General features: G+C 37.2%; 2 protein-coding genes across 7 annotated transcripts in view; both read right to left on the minus strand.

Moving 5' to 3' along the window:
• Positions 1-2,460, minus strand: part of LOC114054133 (peroxidasin-like protein) — a 475,034-nt gene extending 472,574 nt beyond the window's left edge. The window contains exon 1 of the mRNA XM_027877274.1: positions 2,297-2,460. Coding sequence (XP_027733075.1) covers positions 2,297-2,460 — 164 coding nt within the window. The remainder of the gene's footprint in view (positions 1-2,296) is intronic.
• Positions 2,461-18,623: 16,163 nt separating this feature from the next.
• Positions 18,624-23,742, minus strand: part of LOC114053922 (protein-L-isoaspartate O-methyltransferase domain-containing protein 1) — a 53,403-nt gene continuing 48,284 nt past the window's right edge. For all 6 annotated transcript variants that reach the window (XM_027877064.1, XM_027877066.1, XM_027877065.1 and 3 more), the window contains one exon: positions 18,624-21,357. In XM_027877064.1, coding sequence (XP_027732865.1) covers positions 20,990-21,357 — 368 coding nt within the window. In that variant the 3' untranslated portion in view covers positions 18,624-20,989. The remainder of the gene's footprint in view (positions 21,358-23,742) is intronic.

Here is a 23,742-nt window from a genome sequence, read left to right on the forward strand (position 1 = left end):
CTTTCACAGGCTGCTAGGTGGTACAGTAGCTAAAGCACTGGACCTACAAATAAGGTAAGACTTCAGTTCAAATCCAGCTTCAAACACTTACTAACTGTGCCCCTTAGACAAGTCACTTACCCTATGTCTGCTCAATTTCCCCATGGGGATGATAATAGCACCTCTTTCCCAGGGTTGATATGTGGATAAAATAATATTTGTAAAAAACTCTTAAAACCTTAAAACATTATCAATGCTAATTATCATCATCATTATTAATGGGATCCCCAGTGCTTAACACAGTGCCAGGCACATACCAATTGCTTCACAAATATTTACTGATTGACTAGCATATTCCAAAGTGAATAGCAGTAAGAATTCCAACTATATTTTCCCACACAGACTTATAGAGAGTAGAGTGGACTCCTTTGATTAAATTTGGACAATATGTTTTTTTTTAATGTAGTGTGATGGCTAATTATTCTCAAAACATTTTGACACTTCACTTTGGGTCCATTTCATTAAAACGTAATTATTATTCTGCTTCCTAACAATTTCACCTTCAGATGCCAAACCTTTGAACGTAGAAAATGTAAATGTCTGTAAGGGAAGGTCTCTTCCAAGACCTGTTGTGCCTTTAAAAGCTAGGAAAGAAACAAGAGATGAACCACAATATTAAAAGCTATCCTACAGTTAACAGCCCAGACAATTGTGGTTCAGATAAAATTGTGCCGTATTGTTCTTCACTCTACTGGGAAGATCATCAAATACTCAAGAGCAACTATGAACAAATAGGTGAAACTATTTCTCTCCTCAATTCAATCATTTTAACTGAATAATTATGACTACTAGCTTCATACTTTTCAAGCACATGATTTTTTCCTACGATCAATTTATGTCAAATTCTAACAACTAGTTCTTTCAATGTTAAATTTTCAGGCGCCTGAGAAGTTAAATGGCTACCTCCATTTGAAACAAAAATCTGTATCTACCACCACCTTGTGTTAAAAACCTTGAATCTCCATTTATGCCCTGCTTACTTGATATTCTCCCAAAGGACTTGTATTCCTGGTAATAAGTCTTATTTTTGTTCTTGGTTGCAATGTTAGTCTAACAAAGTGCAGAATAAACAGTAGCTACAAAATATATGTGCAGGTCAGTTACCTGACCTTTGTGTTGTATTATCACACCTAGATTTTTCTTTGGGCTATCAGGAAGTTCCCACTCCCCAGTTGCTTGTCTAACCCTGTTGCTCTCTCAAACAAGCTGTTAGACGTGATTTGTTCTGGCTCCAAGATCTTAAACGTCCAAAGAGAGTCTCATGTCCACTGATGAATGCATGGGATGAAATGATTGAAAGAATTTCTCTGAGAGTCAGGAGGCACTAGAAAGCAGGCACTACCTTAACCTTTTAGGTTAGCACAAGTTTACACCTTTATTCTTTTCACAACAGTCAACCACCCTCCCCCTTTTTTTGGTCAGCTAACTTGAAAGACAATCAGGAGATGCTCAATTTAATAGCAACTCTAGTGTAAGGACTTTAATAGATTGAGAACTCTCTTCCAGCATTCCTCAGTCTCTCTTCCAGTGAAGGAGAAGTGTTTCTAGTGGAGAAACTAGTCCCAAGTTTATGCAAAGGATAAATGAAATAAAAGGTAATGAAAAGAGCAGGACTCGAGCAGGACTCTTGTGTCAGGATAACTAGGTTGAAGTTCAAGTTCTGGTTGTAACTATGTGAGCTAAGCAAGTGACTTAACCTCTCGGCTTTTTGGCCCATCTATATAAAAAGGAGTCTGGACTACATTATTTAAAGTTTCCTTTCAAATGTAGTATCTCCGAGCTCAATTTAGCAGAGTTATCTACAACTACAGAAGGGACTATCACATTCACTGCTCCACCTAGGGTTTCAAAGATATGAGGAGAGAAGGGAAAGAAAAACGGGAAAAAAAAAAAAAGTAAAAGTACAGAGGTGCTAAAATAAGTTTGTTTTTCTTCTTTTGGGAGGCTGGAGAGAAGAGGAAGAGAATGAGCATTTTCAACTGGTTATTTTAATCAAATCTACTCCTAGAAATCCAAATTTAAGCAACTAAGTCAAATATAATGCCCTGTTTTTATGAAGTCTGACCAGTGCACATTCCCACAGTTGTCCAGAATCGAACAAACTCGAAATGCACAAGCAAGGAGGGTATCAGGCCCCCACCAAAAGTTATGAGAGAATGACGTTTATCCCTAGCAGACAGAAGTTCCGTGGGGTGGGAGGGGGGCAGGAGAAGAAGGTTGTCACTGAGCAAATTTGCGAAGGCTTGTGTAAACTTACAGGACCGTGATCTGCTGTGGCACCTTAGGGATGTGATCCAGCATCAAGTGCATGCAGCGGATGGTGCTCTTAAAGCAAAGACATCGGCTAGGGCAGGACAGAGCCGGGAGGACCCACATAGCCAGGAGAAAGCCGGCGGTCCAGCAGCCTCTTTTGTGCTCCATCACTGCATTCGCGGCGGCGGCAGCAAAGGCGGAGAGGGCTGTTGGAGCAGTCACGCTTTAGAGCTGCTCTCAAGGAAAGCACAATTCCTGTCCAATCAGCGAGGGGGCAGATCACATTACAGAGGCTGCGGGCACGGGGCAGCACTGCGCTCAGAAGGGCACATTACTAGTCTTGTCAATGTAAAAGTCCTCTCTTCCCAACAAATCCATTCTTTAGACAGGCTCATATAAATATTAACTTTTTCAAAGGTGCATTCCATCGCACATTTATGTAGGACCCATTCTCATTGCCCCTAGCTTTCCTTTTGAAGCTTAGCTTGATTAAAATTTTATGGGACCAATACAGAGCTGATTTTCTTTTTTCTCCTTTAACATCACCAAATCCTAAAGGATAGAATTCTAATTAGATGATCTAAGTACAAATATTCCTTCACTACTCCAGAGTTTGATCATTTAATATGCAGTGAAGACAGGATAGAAATTATTTTTATAGTAGGCTATATGCTTAACTGGAAATAAGTTCACTTTACAAGTAGTCAAATTAGTTGTAATGTTTAATGTTAAATTCATGAATCTACAAAACTATGAAAGCCAGTACTATCTGTGGAAAAAATGGTCTAACTTTCCAAATAAGTCCATAAGAGTAAAATACTGAGAGGATAATTTTATTATTTAAAAAAAATGTTTCACTTGGTCAGCCTCTCATTTTCTATTAGTAAGGAACTTTTGACCTAATGCTTGGTTGTGGTTCTTATACACGCTTCAGTCATTCAAACACTGAGTAAAGACTTATTCTATAACAGTCTCAGTGAAAGGACAGGAGATTACAAAGACAAAGAGGAAGCAGTTCTTGTCTTCAGAGTTTCAATACCTGGGCATAATTTGTGAATAAACATTGGATTTATAGCCAGGTAGCAAAATATAATGAGTAGACTGCTATAATTAGAAGTACAAATTCCATCTGAGACACTAATCTCTTGTATGGACATCATGGAAAAGTCACTTATATTCTCCATTAGCATCAGTTTCCTCATCTTTAAAATGAGGGAAGTATACCATATACTAAAATAAAGTCAAAATGAGTACACAATTTAGATATAAAGGCTGATACTATAAGTAAACTGGGAGAGCAAGGAATAATTTACCTGCCAAATTTATGGAGAACACAAGAATTTATGACAAAACAAGAGATAGAAAACATTATGAAATGCAAAATGGATGATTTTGATTACATTAAATTGAAGAGTCTTTGTACGAACAAAGCCAATACAACCAATATTAGGAAGGAAGCAGAAAACTGGGAAAGAATTTTTACAACCAGTGTCTCTATAAGGGCCTCATTTCTAACATATATAGAGAACTAAGTCAAATTTATAAGAATACAAGTCATTCCCCAATTGATAAATGGTCAAAGGATATGAACAGGCAGTTTTCAAATGAAGAAATTGAAGCTATTTATAGTCATATGAAAAAAGGCTCTAAATTACTATTGATTAAAGAAATGCAAATCAAAACCACATCACACCTATCATATTGGCTAACATGACAAAACAGGAAAATAACAAGTTGTAGTATATGAATTTAATGGAACACTATTGTGCTATAAGAAATGATGATGGGAAAGTCACTTGAACTCAGGTCCTCCTGACTCCAGGGCTGGTGCTCTATCCACTGTGTCACCTAGTTGTCCCATAAAACTAGTTGTCTTCTTTTTTTTTGGCTAGGCAAGGGGGTTAAGTGATCCCGGCTCAGATACTTGACACTTACCAGCTGTGTGACCCTGGGCAAGTCACTTAACTCCATTGCCTAGCCAAGAAAACAAAACAAAACAAATAAAATAAAATAAAATTCTTAAAAAATGATGAGCAGGTAGACTTCAGAAAAACCTGGAAAGACTTGTATGGACTGATGCTGAGTGAAGTGAGCAGAATCAGGAGAACATTGTACACAGTAATAGCCACATTATTTGATGACTACCTTTGATAGACTTAGCCCTTCTCAGCAATGCAAAGATCTAAGACACCTCCAAAAGTCTCATGATGGGGGCAGCTAGGTGGTGCAGTGGAATAGAGTTCTGGTCTTGGAGTCAGGAGCTCCAGAGTTCAAATCCAGCCTCAGACACTTGACACTTACTAGCTGTGTGACCCTGGGCAAGTCACTTAACCCTGATTGCCTCACCAAGGATAAAAAAAGCCTCATGATCGAAAATGCTATCCACATCCAAAGAAAGAACTATGGAGTTTGAATGCAGATCAAAGCATTCTATTTGCTCTTTTTTTTCCCTTCTGTTTTGTTTTATTTGTTCTTTCTGGTGGTTCCTCCTATTGGTTCTAATTCTTCCTTACAACATGACTAATGTGAAAATATATTTAATAGGAATGTGTATGTATAGCCTACATCAGATTGTGCACCATCTTGGGGAAGGGGGGGGAGGAGGAGAAAATTTTAAAACTCAAAAGCTTATGGAAGTGATTATTGATGAATCAAAATAAATAAATTAATAAAAATATGTAGAATAAAACTTATTGACAAGAAACAAACAAACAAAAAAAAACAGGATCCTTTGACCCAGCAATAGCACTTCTAGGGCTATATCCCAAAGAGATCATACAAATGGAAAAAGGACCCACATGTACAAAAATATTCATAGCAGCTCTTTTTGTGGTGGCAAAGAATTGAAAATTGAGAAGATGCCCATCAATTGGGGAATGGCTGAGCAAGTTGTGGTATATAAATATAATGGAATACTATTGTGCTATAAGAAATGAGCAGGGATACTTGAGAAAAACCTGGAAAGACTTGTATGGTCTGATGCTGGGTGAAGTGAGCAGAATCAGGAGAACATTGTACACAGTAACAGCCACATTGTTTGATGACTAACTTTGATAGACTAAGCTTTTCTCAGCAATGCAAGGATCTAAGACATTTCCAAAAGACTCATGATGGAAAATGATATCCACATCCAGAAAAAGAACTATGGAGTTTGAATGCAGATTGAAGTATAATATTTGCTTTTTTTTTTGTTCTGTTTTCCTTTGTTTCTTCTTTCTTGTGGTTCCTCCTGTTGGTTCTAATTCTTCTTTACAATATGACTAATGTGAAAAAATGTTTAATAGGAATGTATATGTAGAACCTATATCTTGCACGTCATCTTGGGAAGGGAGGAGAGGATGGAGGGAGAGAAAATTTAAAACTCAAAAACTTACAGAAGTGAATGCTGAAAACTAAAAATCAATTAGTTAAAATGAAAACTAGATTAAAAACATTTAAATGAGGAAAGTAATAATTGAATTACCTACCAACAGTATTATAATGAGTAAAGTGCTTTACAAAAGTTAAACCTTAAATGTGAGTTAATACAGGATAAATTTAAAGGAAATATCTATTCAGAAATCCATTATTTTAAACAACACTTTTTTTATGTTTTAATCTGAAGAATATAAATTCAAATGCACCACTTCTCTACAATAGTACATTTTACAAAACATGACCATTATTAAAAAAAAAATTAAACTGATATATTCAAATTGAGGTAATAGTACAAGATAAATGAATATATATATATGTATAGCTATATCAGGAAAAAAAAACCAAGTGGAGTACTGACTATTGACAATCATCTTTATAAATTCAAATGCAGTTTGTCTAGCCCTTATAGTCTACTGTTGGTCAATACTGCCCTCTTTTGGCAAAATGTTTAAATAGGTTATTTTAGTCTTTAAAATATTTTTTGGTGTTATGTTTTCGGGGCAGGAATGCACACAATTTCAAGGAGAGATTATTTTACTTGACTAACAAGAGAAGAAAAAACAAAAGTAGAATTTCAAAGTTTGAAAATTTTCATGGTTTATTATCTAAACTGATTTTATTACATAAGTTTACAAATTAATGAGGGGAATAGACAGGAGAGGTAAGGAACCAACTTCTCCTGTCTACAATCACATAAATAAGAGCCAATGTCACCAACTTGCACAGCTGTTCTGTGCATGGAAAAGATGCATGAATGCTATGAATGTTAATTTCAAGATTAATAAACCAACTAATATTGTTTTGCATTAATATACCAACTATCTGGGGGAGGGGGAAGGGGAGAAATCCATCCCTTTAAGGAATCTCTTTTGTCAATCAATACATCAAGCATCTAGGGGCAGCTAGGTAGCTCAGTGGATAGAGCACCGGCCCTGAAGTCAGGAGTACCTGAGTTCAAATCTAGCCTCAAACCAAACACTTGACACTTACTAGCTGTGTGATCCCGGGCAAGTCACTTAACCCCAATTGCCTAAAAAAAAACCAAACAAACAAAAAAATCAAATACATCAAGCATCTAACATGTGCTAGTACAGACTTGATAGAATTGTGTAGAGTTACAAAAGAAATAGATACATGTAACCTGTGAGGCACAGTGGAATATGGCAGCCAAAAAAATACTAACATAATATTAAACTTCACAGAGAGGCATAATATCCAGGACTAGGGAATTGATAAGCCCAGTATACTCCGCGCTACTCAAACCACATCTGGAGCACAGTATTCAATATGAACGCCCTATTTTAGGAAACATATTGATGCTAGAGAGCTTCCAGAGAAGGAAAGATAACAAGGGTTTTAAGTTGATGACATATGATGATCTGTTGAAGGAACTAGGGATCTTTAACCTAGGGAAGGAAAGATTTGGGGGCACAGAGTGATACACGATGGTAGGAGAGGAATTGCTCTACTTAGTATTTAAAATACACACAAAAACCCTTCACTTGAAGTGCAGGTGTTCTGTACTCATGCCAAGCAGAAGTAAATTTCAACAAATAGCAATATTAGCTAAAATTACTCAAGGTATCCTTTTACTTATTAAGTAAATAAATAAATAAAGCCTGTGTTTAGTTTTTACTATCTATATGGGAGATTTTTGTCTTAGTCAAAAGAAAATGTGTGTTGTTCAATCATGTCCGACTCTTCATGACCCAATTTGAGGTTTTCTTGGCAAAGATACCGGAATGATTTGCCATTTCCTTCTCTGGCTCATTTTACAAATGAGGAAACTGAGGCAAACAGGACTAAGTGACTTGCCCATAGTCACACAGCTAGTAAGTGTCAGAGGCCAGATTTGAATTCACAAAGATGAGTCTTCCTGACTCTAGAACTGGCATTCTGTCCACTTTTCCACCTAGCAGCCCTAAAGAAAATGTACATAGAGGCAGCTAGATGGTGCAGTGGATAGAGCACCAGACCTAGAGTCAGGAGGACCTGAGTTCAAATCTGGCCTCAGACACTTGACACTTACTAGCTGCGTGACCCTGGGCAAGTTAATTAACCCCATTGCCTAGCCAAAAAAAAAAAGAAACAAAGAAAATGTACATGTATAAGTTAAACCGATTTGATTTTATAAGCCCTGTGGACCCTCATGACTATGCACCAATTCTTTTATTCTTTCCTGATTGACTATGCCACTCCCCAGTATTTATTCCAAATTCATCTCCTCTTTCTCAGCAGAAGACCTCTTCACATACTTTTTTTTAAAAAAGGAGGCAATCCAATGGGAGCTCCATCTATTCGTCATCTCCACATTTTAATTCATCTCAATATCATTCACTATTCTCCTTTGCTGCACCCTCAAAGGTAAGGCGCTTCTCCTTGGAAACACCAGCTTCTCTACTTGTGCCATTGATCCCCATCTCATCAGATTTCCCCCTCCTTTCCTAATTTTCAGCCTCTTTTTCATTGGCTCCTTCTCTACTACCTACAAAAATATACAGATCTCTTCCATTAAAACAAAATTTAAAAAAACTTGGCCATTCCATGCCCTCAAGCTATGACTCTTTAAACAGTCTCTTTCATAGTCAAACTTCCAAACACCTGCTGCCTATACTTTCTCACTTCCAACTCACTTCCCAATCCCTTGCAATCTGGCTTTCCTTCCCATTACTACTAAGAAGAGGAGTTCCTCTGACCACATCTTCTATCTCTTACTGTGCGTGGCCAAAGAGTGTCCTCGGAAGGAAGGCAAGTAGAAGCCTGGAAACTTTCATCTCCCCTCTCTGAAACTTCCACCCACTATTGCACTTGCCTGACCTCCAGCACTAGCTAAGAAGAGTGGAGTAAAACCTTCCTCTGATGGGAGTCTGCTATCCTCTACTGCTCTTGCTCCCAAAGAGAAGGCTGTTAGAGACCAGATACAACTTCTATCTATGCCAAATACTTCCACCCCACCAAAAGGTAACATCCCGACCACTATGGCCTTTAGAATGTCTGTTCCATAGGCAACAAACTTCCCTTTATTCTAAATTTTTCCTCTCCAACTCCTTCCATCTTTGAGCAGTAACCAAGACCTGCTTAACCACTGGCCTCTGGGCCAGCCTTTCAAGTGTTGGCTGTACCTTTACATATTCTCTTCAACTCACTAGAGGTAACAGAGTTGGAATACTCTTTGCTCCCCATTACTACTTTAAGGTTCTCCCCCGACCTCTATCATTCAGTAACCTCTCTTCCTTTGAGGTTCATGTAATCCATATCTACCACTCAATCAAAATCCTGGTAGCTGTTGCCTACAGTTTTCCAAGGCACTATCTTTAACTCAGTGAGTTTGATAAATGGCTCAACTTTTTCTCCCCTCCCCAGTTCCTGACCTCACACTAGAGGATTTCAACAGTCATTGACACATTCACACACTCTAATCACTCAGTTCCTCAACCTACTTCCTGTAACCTACTTCTCCACCCCATCTCAGCCACACCCAAAGATGATCATGCCCTTGATCTTGTTATTACCCACAAAAGCACCACCTTCATGTCAAAGAAGGCCGAATTATTTTTAAGTGATGGAGAGGGGCAGCTAGGTGGCTCAGTGGACAGCACACCCGCTCTGGAGTCAGGAGGACCTGAGTTCAATCTGACCTCATACACTTGACACTTATTAGTTGTGTGATCTTGGGCAAGTCACTTAACCCTAACTGTCTTGCAAAAAAAAAAAAGTGATGTAGAGTGGAGCCAAGATGGCAGATTAAGGGCAGCTACCCAGTTGAACTCTCCCCACATTCCCCTACAAACAAGTCTAAAATAATGCCTCAAATCAAATTTTGAAGTGGCAGAGCCAACAAAAGATTGCAGGGAGACATTTTTCCAGCCTAAAAAAATTAGGAGGTTGGCAGAAGTTTGTGATACCAAAATGATAGAGGCAGTAGTGGCTTCCAGAGCTCTCAGCACAGAAACAGTAAGGGGGTCAGACAACTGGTCAGAAAGAGATGACAGGGGACTCCTTGCTGGTACTGGGTATAACTGACACTGATTGGCAACTAAATTGCCCCACATACAGTTCTAGGTCACAGTTCCAGGGTGAAGAGTGCTAGTAGTAATTGTTAGTAGTAAGGGAACAGAGGCCCTGGTCATAGTTCCAAGGCAAAGAGGAGCACTAGCACTCGTAGCTGCAGGAGACCAGGGGCCCTTGCTGGGTAAAGACCAGAGAGCAGACCAAGAAAGCAGTGCCCATACCTCTCCCAGGATCACACCACCTTGGAAGCACCAAAAACTTGCAAATTCCCAGAACTAGCTCTGAAAACAGCATCATGAAAAAGCCCAAAGCTTGGGACAATACCTCCCCAGCCTCAGGTGAGCAGAGCCCAACTTTAATATAAAGTTCAAAGTCAAGAAATAAGCTACGAAAATGAGCAAACAATAAAAAAGAATTGGACCATAAAAAGCTATTATGATAGTAGGGAAGACCAAGACAAACTCAGAAGAAACCAAAAATGTGAAAATAGCTACAAGCAAAATCTCAAAGAAAAATTGTAATTGGACCAAAACCCAACAAGAATTCCTGGAAGAGTTAAAGAAAGAAATAAGATTGATAGAAGAAAAATTGGGGAAAGAAATGAGAGTGATGCAAGAAAATTATGAAAAAAGAATTAGCAACTTTGTAAAACACACATATGCACACACACACACCTGAAGAAAATAACACCTTAAAAAACAAAATTGGCCAAATGGAAGAAGAGGTTTAAAATCTCACTGAAGAAAATAATTCCTTAAAAATTAGAATTGGGCAAGTGAAAGCTAATGACCCCATCAGACATCAAGAAACAATAAAACAAAGTCAAAAAATGAAAAAATGGAAGAAAATTTGAAATCTCATTGGAAAAACAATTATCTGAAAACAGATGAAGGAGAGAAAAGTTAAGAATTATTGGACTACCTGAAAGCAATAAGAGAAAGAGTTTAGACATTGTATTTCAAGAAATTATCAAGGAAAATTGCCCTGATCTCTTAGATCCAGAGGGTAAAATGAACATTGAAAGAATCCACCAATCGCCTCCTGAAAGAGATCCCAAAATGAAAACTCCTAAGCATATTATAGCCAAATGCCAGAGCTCCCAGGTCAAAGAGAAAATATTCCAAGCAGCCAGAAAGAAACAATTCAAATATCATGGACCCATGGTCAGGATAACACAAGATTTAGTAGTTTCCAAGTTAAAGGGCTTGGAATATGATTAGTTGGTTGTTGTGCTTTGTACTCAAAGAGGACCAAAATGATATAACTATGTTGGGGTCAAGGTACAGTGTGTTCAACTGTGGCTGATAAGACCAATATGAACTCAAAAGACTCTACCATGGATGGGTTGGGTACAAATAGTCCATATGAACATTTGGAGTGGAGACATCTCTAAATTTGCACACCTTAACATTTCTTTTGAGCTGCTGAATTCTGTTTTGCTCATAAAACACAATATTCTTTGATGTGCATATGCCATGCTAAGAGATCCTGTGCCAGTGTTTCCCATGTCTCACAACTTATTCCAAAGTTCTTCAGAGAAACCTTGAGATTGTCTGTATACCTTCTTTTGACCTCCAGGTGAGTGCTTGCCTTGTGTGAGTTCTCTGTAAAATTTCAAATATCACCAGCCCATTGGAGTTGCTCTCTCTGCAGTAGAGTTTGAATCCTTGGCAGTTCAGCTCAGAAAGGATCTCAGTGTCTGGTACCTTATTTTGCCAGGTGATCTTCAGAATCTTCCTAAGACAATTCAAATGGAAGTTATTCAGTTTCCTGACGTAACACTGCTATACTGCACAGCTTTCCCAAGCATACAGCAATGAGATGAGTACAATAGCTCTATAGATCTTTAGTTTGGTATGCAGCCTAATATCTCTTCTCTCCCACACTTTCATTCAGAGCTTTCCAAACACTGAGTTAGCTCTGGCAATGCATGCGTCAACTTCATCATCTATATGTACATCTCTGCCAAGGTAAGTGAACTTATCCACAGAATTCTAAATTTCTTCATTTGCTGTAATTGATGGTTCCATGTATGGATGGTTTGGTGGTGGCTGGTGGAGAACCTCTGTTTTCTTGGTATTAATTATCAGTCCAAAATGAACACAGGTGGCAGAAAACTGATCCATACTCTATTGCATCTCAACCTCAGAGGCTGTATTGAGTGCACGATCATTTGCAAACAAAAAGTCATGCACTAACTCTCCCTCTACTTTAGTCTTGGCTTGTAGGCTCTTCAAGTTAAATAATTTATCATCAGTGCAGCAGCTGACCTTGATGCTGTTTTCATCCTCACTGAAGGCATCCAACAACATTACTGAAAACATCACAATTAAAACTGGGGAAGCAAGCACACAGCCCTGCTTCATTTCATTAATGGATAAGAAAGCATGAGAACATTATCCAGTATCCAGAACTTGTGTAAGCATGCTATCATGGAACTTGCTTACAATACTGATGAACTTCTGCAGTCAACCAAATTTTGCCATGATCTTCCACAAACCCTCATGACTGACAATGTCAAAGGCCAATTTGATGGCACAGTTGGTCAAATTGACAAACATTGTGTACAGACCTCTGTTCTATTCCTGGCATTTCTCTTGGAGTTGTCAGGCAGCAAACACGATATAAACAATTTCTTGGCCCTTTCTGAAGCCACACTGGCTCTCAGGTAGATGACCATCTTTCAAGTGAAGGATAAGCCTATTAAGGATTCTGGCAAGAATCTTGCCATCAATGACTAAGAGAGAGCCCCTCCCACCCCCCGTGATTATCACAGGACAACTTATTTCCCTTTCCAAAAGGAAATGGTATATGATATTCTGGAGGGCAAAAGAGCTAGGATTGGGGGCAGCTAAGTGATGCAGTGGACAAAGCTCTGGCCTTGGCATCAGGAAGACCTGAGTTCAAATCTGACCTCAGACACTTGACACTAGCTGTGTGACCTTGGGCAAGTCACTTAACCCCAATTGCCTCATAAAAAAAAAAAATAAGATTACAACCAAGAATAATTTACCCAAAGAAAACTGAGTGTAATCCTTCAAAGGAAAAAAAAAATGAATATTTAATGAAATAGAGGACTTCTAAGCATTCCTGAGGAAAAGACCAGAGTTGAATAGAAAATTTGACATTCAAACACAAAACTTAAGAGAAGCATAAAAAAGTAAATATGAAAGACTAATTATAAGGGCCTCAATAAAGTTAAGCTATTTACATTCCTATATGGGAAGGTGATACATGTAACTCCTAAGAATTTTATCATTATTGGGGCAGTGAAAAGGAGTTTACATATACAGAGGACATAGGTGTGAATTGATTATGTTGGAAAGATCTCCAAAAAAAATGAAGGGGTGAGAAAGAGGAATGCATTGGGAGAAGGGAGACGTAGAATGGGGAAAATTATCTCACATAGAAGAAATGCAGAAGGAAGAGCTTTTACATTGGAAGGGGAAATGGGTGGGGTGGGATGGCAGGCAATACTTGAGCTCACTCTCTTCAGAATTAGTTCAAAGAAGGAAGAATATATATACACACTCAGTTGTATATAGAAATGTAACTTATCTAATAAGGAAATAAAAGGAAAAGGGGCTAAGAGAAGAGAGGATAGGGAATGGTAAAAGAGAAGGTGGATTAAGGGAGGCAGTGTTTAGAAGCAAAACAGACATTTGAGGAAGGACAGGCTAAAGAGAGAGGGGAAGAAACAGACAATAATGGTATGGAAGGAAATACACAGTAATTGTAACTGTGAATTTGAATGGGATGAGCTCACCTATAAAATGGAAGAAGATAGCAGAATGGATTAAAAACCAGAATCCAACAATACATTGCTTACAAGAGAAACACTTGAAGCAAAAGACACACAATTAAATAAAGGGTTAAAGCAGAATCTAACATGCTTCAGCTAAACTAAAAAAAGACAGAGGTAGCAATCATGATCTCAGACAAAGCAAAAACAAAAATAGACCTAATTAAAACAGATAATCAGGGAAACTACATTACACTAAAAGATACCCTAGACAATGAAATATTATTTTAAAAAATTATAGCAAGTTTCTCTGATAAAGTCTTCATTTCTCAAATATATAATGACTATGGAACTGAGTCAAACGTATAAAAATAAGAGTCATTCCTCAATTGATAAATGTTGAATGTATATAAACAGGCAGTTTTTGGATGAAGAAATCAAAGCTACCTATATGAAAAAATAGAGAAAGGAAAATTAAAACAGCTCTGAGGTACTGCCTCACACCTATCAGAAATAGCAAATGCTGGAGGGGATGAGGGAAAAATAGGTACACTAATGCACTGCTGGCGGAATGTTCTCCAGAATGGAGAACAATTTGGAACTATAACAAAAATGCTATAAAACTTTGCATACCCTTTGACCCAGAAATACCATTACTAGGCCTGTATCCCAAAGAGATCAAAGAAAAAACAAAAAGGATCTACATGAGGTGGCAATGAATTGGAAACCAAGGGGATGCTAATCAATTGGAGAATGACTGAACAAGTTGTGGCATATGATTGTGATGGATTACTCTTGTGCTATAAGAAATGACAAGGAAGATGGTTTCAGAAAAACACTGCAAGACCTATATGAACTGATGCAAAGTGAAGTGAGAAGAACCAGATCATTATGCACAGCAACAGCAATGTTGTAATGATGGTCAACTGTGAAAGACCTGGCTCCTCTGATCAAACAATAATCCATGACAATACCAAAGGAATCATAATGAAAAATGCTATCCACCTCCAGAGGGAGAACTGATGAACACTGAATACAAAGTAATTTTCACACTTTATTTTTCTTGTTTTTTTTTTAAAGAAAAATTACTAATATGGAAATTTTTTTTCATGAGTTTACATATGTAATTGATATATTGCTTGCCTTCTTTGGGTGGAAGAGAGAGCTGGGAGGGAAGGAGGGAGACAGAATTTGGAATTCAAAATTAAAAAAAAGAAAAGAATGCTAAAAAATAATAAATTAACTCTGAAACTCTCTGACCACAATCTATTGTCTTTCTACCGCTCTCTCAGCCTTCCTTTACCAAAATCTACTCTTTATCCTCCAACCCCCTGATCCCTTTGCATCTTTGCATTAGCCACTTTCTCCTATTTCCCCTTCTTGAGCATTTGGTAAACCAGTTCAACTCTACACTGTTCTCTTCTCTTGAGTCCCTGACCTCCTTATCATATTGCTGATTAAGCTTTGCCAAGCTTAGCCTCAGATCACTCCAACCATCCACTGTCTTCATTCCTACACATGTATATTGCTGAAATGAAGGTGGAGAAAATCAAGCAACCATTCTGACTGGGTCCACTAGAAATGCTACACAAATACCTAGGCCCTCATTGCTGCTTGGCAATTCTTCTATACCTTCTTTATCAATTTATTATCCTAGTTTACATAGTGGTTCTTCCAAACCTTTTTGTCTCTTCTATAGCCTCCTGTGGCTTCCCCTACTCCCAATCCTTTCAGGTCAGAACCTTGCCTCCTATTTCACAAAAAAAAAAAAAAAAAAAATGAGACCATTCTCTGTGAGCTGCCTCTTTTCCTCTTCTCTTCATATCACTCATATGCCTTCTGTCATTATCTCCTCCTTCACCTGTCTTACATGAAAAGATGGCCCTAATCATTACCAATACTCATTATCCACTATGTGCACAAGCAAGCCTGTTTCATCCTGTCACCAACAGATTATCCCCTCCATCATTCCTATTCTCTAATCTACCACTGGTTTCTTCCCTACTGCCTACAAACATACTCATGTCTTCCCCACTATTTAAAAAAAGCCTAACTTGATCCTTCCATCCCCACTATTATACTATATCTCTTCTTCCCTTTGTGGCTAAACTCCTTGAGAAGGCCTTTGACAACACACCTCCATTTTCTCTCCTCTCACTTTCTTAACCTTTTACAATCTGACTTCTGACCTCAACATTCCACTGAAGTGGAATGTTTTGCTCTTCAAAGTTACCAATGATCTCCTGATTGGCAGTTCCAATAACGTTTTCTTAATCCTAATAATTTTTTACCTCTCTCTAGCTTCTGACAATCACCCTTTTCTCAATATTGTCTTCTCTAGGATTTTGGGACACTACTCTCTCCTGGTTCTCCTCCTGTCTGCTCCTTCTTAGCCTTCTTTGTTGATCTCTATCCAGGTCAGGCTCTTCAATCACAGGTGTCTCACAGCACTCTAACCTGGACTGTCTTCTCCCTCACACTGACTGAACTTGGTGTTCTCATCAGTTCCCATGGATTTAATTATCTTCCCCACGCTCATGATTCCCAAATCTACCTTTTCTGCCTTAATCTCTCTGCTGACCCCCCCCGCCCCAGTTTCACTTCTCTATGCCTTTCACACATCTTGAAATCTATGTCCAGTAGACATCTGAAATTCAGTATGTTGAAAACTGAAAATTATTTTCCCCTTAACTCCATACCCCTCTCCTGTCTTCCTTATTCTCAAGGGTAATACCATCCTCCAAATCCCTCAGTCTCACAACCTAGGCATCATCCTCTAATCCTCACTCTCGCCCCCTCCCCCCTTATCCAATGTTACCAAGGATTGGCTTTTTCAACTTTGTGATTTCTCTTAAAGTCACGTTTTTCTCTAATTTGCCACCACTCTGGTTTAAGCCCTTATCACACCATGCTTGGACTATTCCAACACCCTTCTGGCAGGTATATCTGCCTTTTTTTTTTTTTTTTTGTATTCCAATACATTACTCCACTCAGCCACCAGTCATTTTCCTAAAGTACATACCCACATCTCTACACAATAAACCTCAGTGGCTCCCTTATGGCCCCCATGACCAATGACAAATTGCTCTAGTGTTCAATGCCCTTCATGACCCCCCCTCTCCCCACCTTTCCAGTCTTTTCACATCTCTTTTCCATATATTCTTTGAGCCCGTAACAACCTTGCTGTTTCAGAGGTTCAGAGCATTTTCTCCACCTGTCCCTCAAGCTTGAAACGTTCTCCGTGGCTTCCAAGCCCCAATTTAAAATACCCTTTTGTACAGAAGTTTTTCTCAATCTCAACTCTAGTGCCTTCCCTCTTTTATTTCCCATCTACTCTAAACACAGCTTGTTTGTACAGTTTTTTTGTCTCCCTAAACAGACTGTGAGCTCCTTGAGGGCAGGAACTTTTTGCTTTTTTGTAACCTCATTGCTTAGCGGTTACCATTAGTGTTCTGGTCAACGATCTCTTTATCATTAAACCCAAAGTCTTTCTCAATCCTGATCCTTGTTACCATCTTTCCATTTGCCATCTTTGATGTACTTCTGGGTACTTTCTCCAGCCTGGGTTTTCCTAACATGTTAAACTCCCTGAGGGCAGGGACTGTCTCTGACCTCATTTTGTATTCCCAGCTTAGTGGTGCCCACTATGTAGAAGGCATTTAATGTTTATTCACCTTCCTCCCTAAAAGGATCTCATGTATCCCAACACGCCTGCAATATGAGTACACACCAAGACTCCCTGGGTAGGGTCCTCAACTACAAATGTCATTAGCACTCATGGACTCAGCTATCTTCTCCTAAATCAAGACTCAAATCTCTCCTGAGCTATACATTCTTAGATATTCACACCTAATTCCCACTTACACATGCAAACCCATCCCTCCTTTTGAAAGTACCATAATTCTTATCACCCAAATTCACAAATTGTCAACTCTTCACCGATCTACCTTGACATCATTCTTACACATTGCTCTTTTCCCACTCATACCAGTGACCTTAATTCAGGTTCTCATCATCTAATACTGTACTGATTATTGTAATAGCCTAATTGGTCTTCATATACCCAATACCTCCCACTGGTCCAATCCACTGGTTTCAAAATTAGTATTTCTAAATGTCTAACCATGACAGATCCAGTGACTCCCTGTTGCCTCTACGATAAGGGAAGGATAAAGGGAACTTAAAGCCTTTCCCAATGATTGCAGTCTACCTTGTGAAACTGATTACCTTTTGCTTCTTACACTGATCTTCACCCAAACTGGCCTCCTTGCTGTTCCCCGTACAAAACCTTCCTCTCTCCCATTTCCTATAAACAGGTTGTTCCCTGTGCCTACTATGTCCAATCTCTTGGAAGCTCTACCTCCCTTCAGCTTAAGTGCCTCATTCTTGAAAAGACTCTTCCTCCAATTGAATCCCCTACAAAAAATCACTTCTACATCCTCTGTGAAGTTTTATGTTCTGAAGAAAATGTAAGCTCCTGAGGGGCAGGCAATGTCTCACTTCTGTTGTTGTATCTCCAGTTTCTAGAATAATGCCTAGGCACTTGATAGATGCATAAAAAATGGGAGGTAATGTGTTCTTTTCCATATGAAATATTCATAAAATGAGTTTTAATAAAATTCATCATGATCCACAACAATTAAAATTATACTTACCTATGAATCGTGAAACCAGTGTACATACTAGTCCTGGCTATGTCACCAACTAGGTATTATTACTAGGGCATCACACTATGTCACTGGGCATAATTTCCTCTTCTAGTAAAATGAAGCAGACAAGAATTTCATGTCTTATCCAGCTTTAAAATTATAGAATTACATGACCCATCTCTTCCATTTAAAGATCACAGAGGATTGAGGTCATCTAGTCCCACTCTTTCATTTTACAGATTAAAAAAAAACTCCGAAGTTAGGTGACTTGTCCAGAGTTATACAGTGGCTGCATGGTAAGGCAAGGCTTGAGTCCAGGACTTGAAAATTCACATCTAGCACTCTTTTCACTAAACCAAAATGTCTCCTCTAAAATTCCAACGAATTATCATTTGCATCCTACTGTCTCTGTATAATTTACAATTCCATTGTAAACATGAAAAGAATGTTAAGCACAAACCACAAAAAAATTTATTTATTACAATTGTCATTAACAAATGGAAAAGATCTCATTTTAATTTTAATATTGTATTTCTAAGTCTTTATTTAAAGGCAATAAATTTGCAAATGTAAAATGAATGCACCTTTAAAAAAATTTCAATGACAAACATTAAACACAGAGTAATCCTGCTTATCTATTATCCATCTTATCAAGTATACAACATAATGAAATGCAATGAAAAAAAGTCAGTCTTCACATGCAATCCTTTAAGAAAGCTTTCTTCTTGAAGAGGTGATCATTAAAATGAACATCTTTGTACTTTTACATATTGGCTTCGGGCTCCAAAAAAAAGATAAGGATCAAAATGTAAATTTCCCCACATCATCTAGAAAATAGGTGGGCAACTGGAAGTTAAGATTTAAACTTTATCAGAAATAAAATATCCAAATGAAAAGACCCGATAACTAAGCAATATTTCAAAATTTGCCCTAATATACTACTGCTTATAAAAACTTCTAAATGCAACTAACTGCCTATTTAAAAAAAACTGTAAGTGTAATTCTAGTAAATAAAATTTGCTAGAATATTATTTTCCAATAGCATTTACATAGTTTATTCAATTTTGTTGAAAGACCATGAAGATCTATATTCCCTCACAGATACAAAACATAGATCTTTCGGGAAATTACCTTTTAAGTATCACTAAGATACTTTTATTTATAAGTGAAACAAGTGAAGTAGGCAAGTGAAACTTAAAACTCTACATACTTAATTTTAGATTATGTACAGTAGAGCTAAATTTGTATATTTATGTGTTATTACTAATGTTTGAAACTTTATAGGCAGATAATAAACCTGTTATACCATGTTCATATTGGCTAGTTTCCTTAAGCAAATAAAATCAGTACATATTTAAACTGTGATGCTGCTGGTGGTAATAACAGGGCAATGTACTGTGTTTCATTATTTAAAAATAAAATTGATGTAATACTATCATTTCAGTAGTAATTACTTAACATGCAAGTTTTCCTGCTAAGGAATGACTTCCATTGGGCCCAATATACAAAATAATTCTGTTCATAGTGGCTTTTACAACACATTTTACTAAATTTTCTAACTAATTTTTCACTGATATGCCACAACTAAGATTCCAACATCAGGCAGGCTAAAAAAAAGGGGGGGGGGCAATCCATAAGCTAAGGTGAAAATTCCAATAACTTTTCCAAACAAATAAAAAGAAAAAAAAAGGAAAGGAGTCCAATGAGCACACTGTAGGTCCCAAGTTATCCTATGGCTCTTAACCTAAATTTGCACGCACACACATACATACATACACAAAAGCAAAAAACAAATGAATGTATTAAGATCTCTGTGAAAATTGTTTTATACTTGAAAGTTGTGTCCAGAAGCATATAAACGCCCACGTAGCCCTACCTTGTAAAATAAAAATACTCAGAAGTTTAAGTTCCACTTACTAAAGTGCATCTGCTTAACAAAACTAATAGGCCCTGCTATTACAATGATCTAATAAAGAACAGCTAATATTTCTTCATTTCCTACTCTATTAAAATATTAAATGTAGAACAATCACTTTTTCTTTATCAAATGTGTAATAACTATGCCATGAACTAAAAAGGAACTCAATATGATCTTCTAAAATTCTCAAGAACTGGATCTCATTTTAAAACTGTAGCATATTCATACAAACTAAGAGCTACATTAACTCTATTATTTGCTTTAATATTAGCATGATGTTCCCATAAGTTGTCTCTATGAGAGAAACAGTAATTTCCCACCCCCTGTATCTTTTGGCAGTAGCTACAAATACAAAAGTAGCAGGGCTGTCTGTACCAGAGACACTGTATTTTTATTAAAGCCAACTTATTCAGTATCTGTACTCAGTTATTGCACTTATGTATTACCCTGAATACATCTATAACAACCCAGCAATAATGATTGCAACAAAAGTATAGTAAATAAGTCTACAAAGAGTTTGCTGACACTATTAGAAGTAGGGCTTCACGTTTTAAAATCTTTCCTAGAAAAAAATGCCAACAATAGCCACTCAAACCAGAATACATAAACAAATTATTACTTAAGCAGATATAAAATTTCATCTACCCTTCACCCAATACAAATTTGTTAGGATTAATTTTTTTTTTTTTTACCATGCACAAAATCTTGATTAGTTTGGAATACCTCTCTAGGTTAAAACAGCATTTTTTTCAAAATTTAAAGAAAAATAGATTTTATAAAAGGGATTTTCACTATTAAATTTAAGTCTTCCTTATTCTAAGACAGAAATTGGCGATGCTTTTTCATTGTAATTCTGTCTTAATGAAAGCCACAATTGTATCTGTTGATCTACTTATAACAAATGCTACATTTTCAAGAATAAAGGAATTATCAGTAGGCATCCTTTCTACTTCACATGAGTTATTTTTCCCTAAAGTATGTCAAGTATGCTTTTAAAGATTCAGGCAGGGGTAATCTCATGATTTTCTCTCTCAATAGATTTTGAGGTGGTTCCTCTGGCTTCAAGGCTTCATTATGGTCTTTCTCTTCCTCTTCTTTGTGATCTTCTTCCATTTTTTCCTCATCCTCACTGTCTAGAGTCTGAGGAATAAGTTGATTGCCCACAAATACGTATGTGTTAATTCTCTGTTTAACCTTCTTCCTTTTTCTTTTGGGAGGAGCCTTCTGAGAAATACCCTTGGCTTGCATCTCATCATTTATGAAGTTTCTAAGTGTACGCCGAATGTAAATCCTAGCCAAGTCTTGTAGATTCCTGACAGCACATGGGGCTAAAGAAAAAGATAAAAGGTTAAAATAAAGTTTATTTCTTGAAAAAAATACTGCAAAAAGTTAATCTCATACTTCAGTGAATACCAATCATATGATAAAGATTTTTTAAAGGAACTGAAAAGATGGAAGAAAGTGAAATAATGTATTTATCTCAATTGCAGAGCTGATTTTTCCGTTAAAGAAATAGAAGAAATTCTTTAACACAAGATAATAAAATCCAAAAAAATATAATCAACATTCAAATTTGCACTTTCAAATTTGCGACGAGCTTCATAATACATCATCTCATTTGAACCTTACAACATCCCTGTGAGGTCGGTGTTGCAGTTATTATTCCTACTTCATAGGGGTTAAGTGATTAGCCAGAGTCACACAGCTAATGTCAAAGAAATGATCTGAACATAGGTCTCCAAAAGTCCATTACTCTATCCACCTTCTGATGTTGTCTCTTACTACCAAAATTTTTTTGAAAATTAATGATGGGGGAAAATATTTATGATATTATATATGATAGATGTTAAACATTTACAAAAGCTCCACAATGGGACAGATATGAACAATTTTTGTAAGAAAAAACACAAAATGCTCAACCTCATTGATAATAAAAAGAAATACTAATTAAAACTTTCAGGTACCATCTAATTAACATCAACTTGGTAAAAATAATTAAAAGAAAAACAAAAAAACAAAAAAACAAAAAACCCAACTTAGTGCAGGGAGGTGGAGGGTTATAAAACTAGCTATACAAATTTTTTGTAAAAGGAATTATAAATTGATTATGAAGACAATTATAAACAGGCAGAATCTTTTTGGAAGATTATCTGGCAGTAAGCAATAAACACTTTAAAAAAAAATAATGACCTAGCAATTCCATTGTTCATAGTATAACCTGAGAGCATTATCAAAAACAAAACAAAGGTGCTATATATTCAAGGACCTTTATAAAAACATTTCAGAGACTCACAGAATCACATTTGGAAGGTACTTAAGGTCTTTTAGTTTTAATTTTATAACTAGAAACTGCAAAGTAAGAAAATGGTACCAACATAAATGAGTAACAATAAGGTAATGATTAAATAAGCTGTGGCATATTAATACAAAAAGAATACGTAAGATTGAAAAGAAATTACAAGAAATAAAAAGGAATCTGGAAGGACCCCTATAAAATGAAGGAGGGAGGAGAGGGAGACAAAGGACAGAACACATACTATCAATCATAGAAGAGAAAGGTGAATGGTGGAAAAGGTTAATAGGAATGAACAGAATCAGTAGGCCACACATACTTGTCCTCGAATAGAACTAAAATAAGGCCAAGATACCCAGGACACCTAAAACTACAGTCCTAATCCAAAATGAACCCAATATTTTTAAAGCTCAAAAGAAACTAAAATGACCTTTGAAGTAAAGCAGTGATCGAGTGACCTACTATATCTCACCTATCTGACTTTCTAATGTTCCTATGGCTAAAATATTTTAATCCTCTGCTACCCATATCAGGGTCAAATTCAAATCTGGAGCATGTTTAGTAAGGGCTGGAAGCTAAAGTTTACCCTTCTATCTCCTGCATCCAGTATAGTGCCTTGCGCATGACAGGTGCTTAGTAGATGCTTACTGAAAAGAACACACTATGCTATCTATCTCTGTTCTTCCTTCTTCTGAAACTATCTCATCACCAATGTTCTTAATTCTTTCTTGATCAAAGTACCTTGCTTATTCTCCTCTCTTCACTCTTCCCTGGATAATATGTTGATTAAATATGCCCTCAAATACTCTTGAGTTTGCTGAACCAGATTACAACATAAATGGGAAATATTTAACAAATAAAGATATGGCAAAAACACAGTTGTTGATGCGATTTTTTTAAGTCAATATTTGCCTGCAGAGAACCTTATGTATGGCTCAGTGCCCCTTTTCCTTTCTGTCTGAGACTGGACATAACTGGCCTATAGCACAAAAGAGATAACAAGAGTTGAGAACCAACTTTTAAGAACAGCAGCCCTTCAAATCCACAGAATCCTAGGAATGCAATCAAGAGGGAGAAAACGCCTTTGCAGAAGTACCAAAGCCCTTCTGTTATTTCTTATGTTACTCATGCTAGTCTTTTAACAAAACAGAAACACATCCTTTAAGTCACATGGGAATGTACTGCTGCCAAATTGGGGTGTTTAAGGAGTAGCTTAGCTCTGTAGCCTTCTCTCATAACATATGCCCCTTAGCTCTTGAGGCCTTATATCCATCTTCTTCGTGTGATTTCCCCAAATGTGTATATTTCTATGTTAAGCTCAAGGGATATTTCTTGAGCATATTCTATGCTCAAGGGATATTTCTACCATAGTCCATAAAATCCTGAGTTGCCAACAAACCTAACAAATCACTGTCTAAGT

The sequence above is a fragment of the Vombatus ursinus genome, unplaced genomic scaffold (genome assembly GCF_900497805.2).
Source record: "Vombatus ursinus unplaced genomic scaffold, bare-nosed wombat genome assembly UNPS02014812.1, whole genome shotgun sequence".
NCBI lineage: Eukaryota > Metazoa > Chordata > Mammalia > Diprotodontia > Vombatidae > Vombatus > Vombatus ursinus.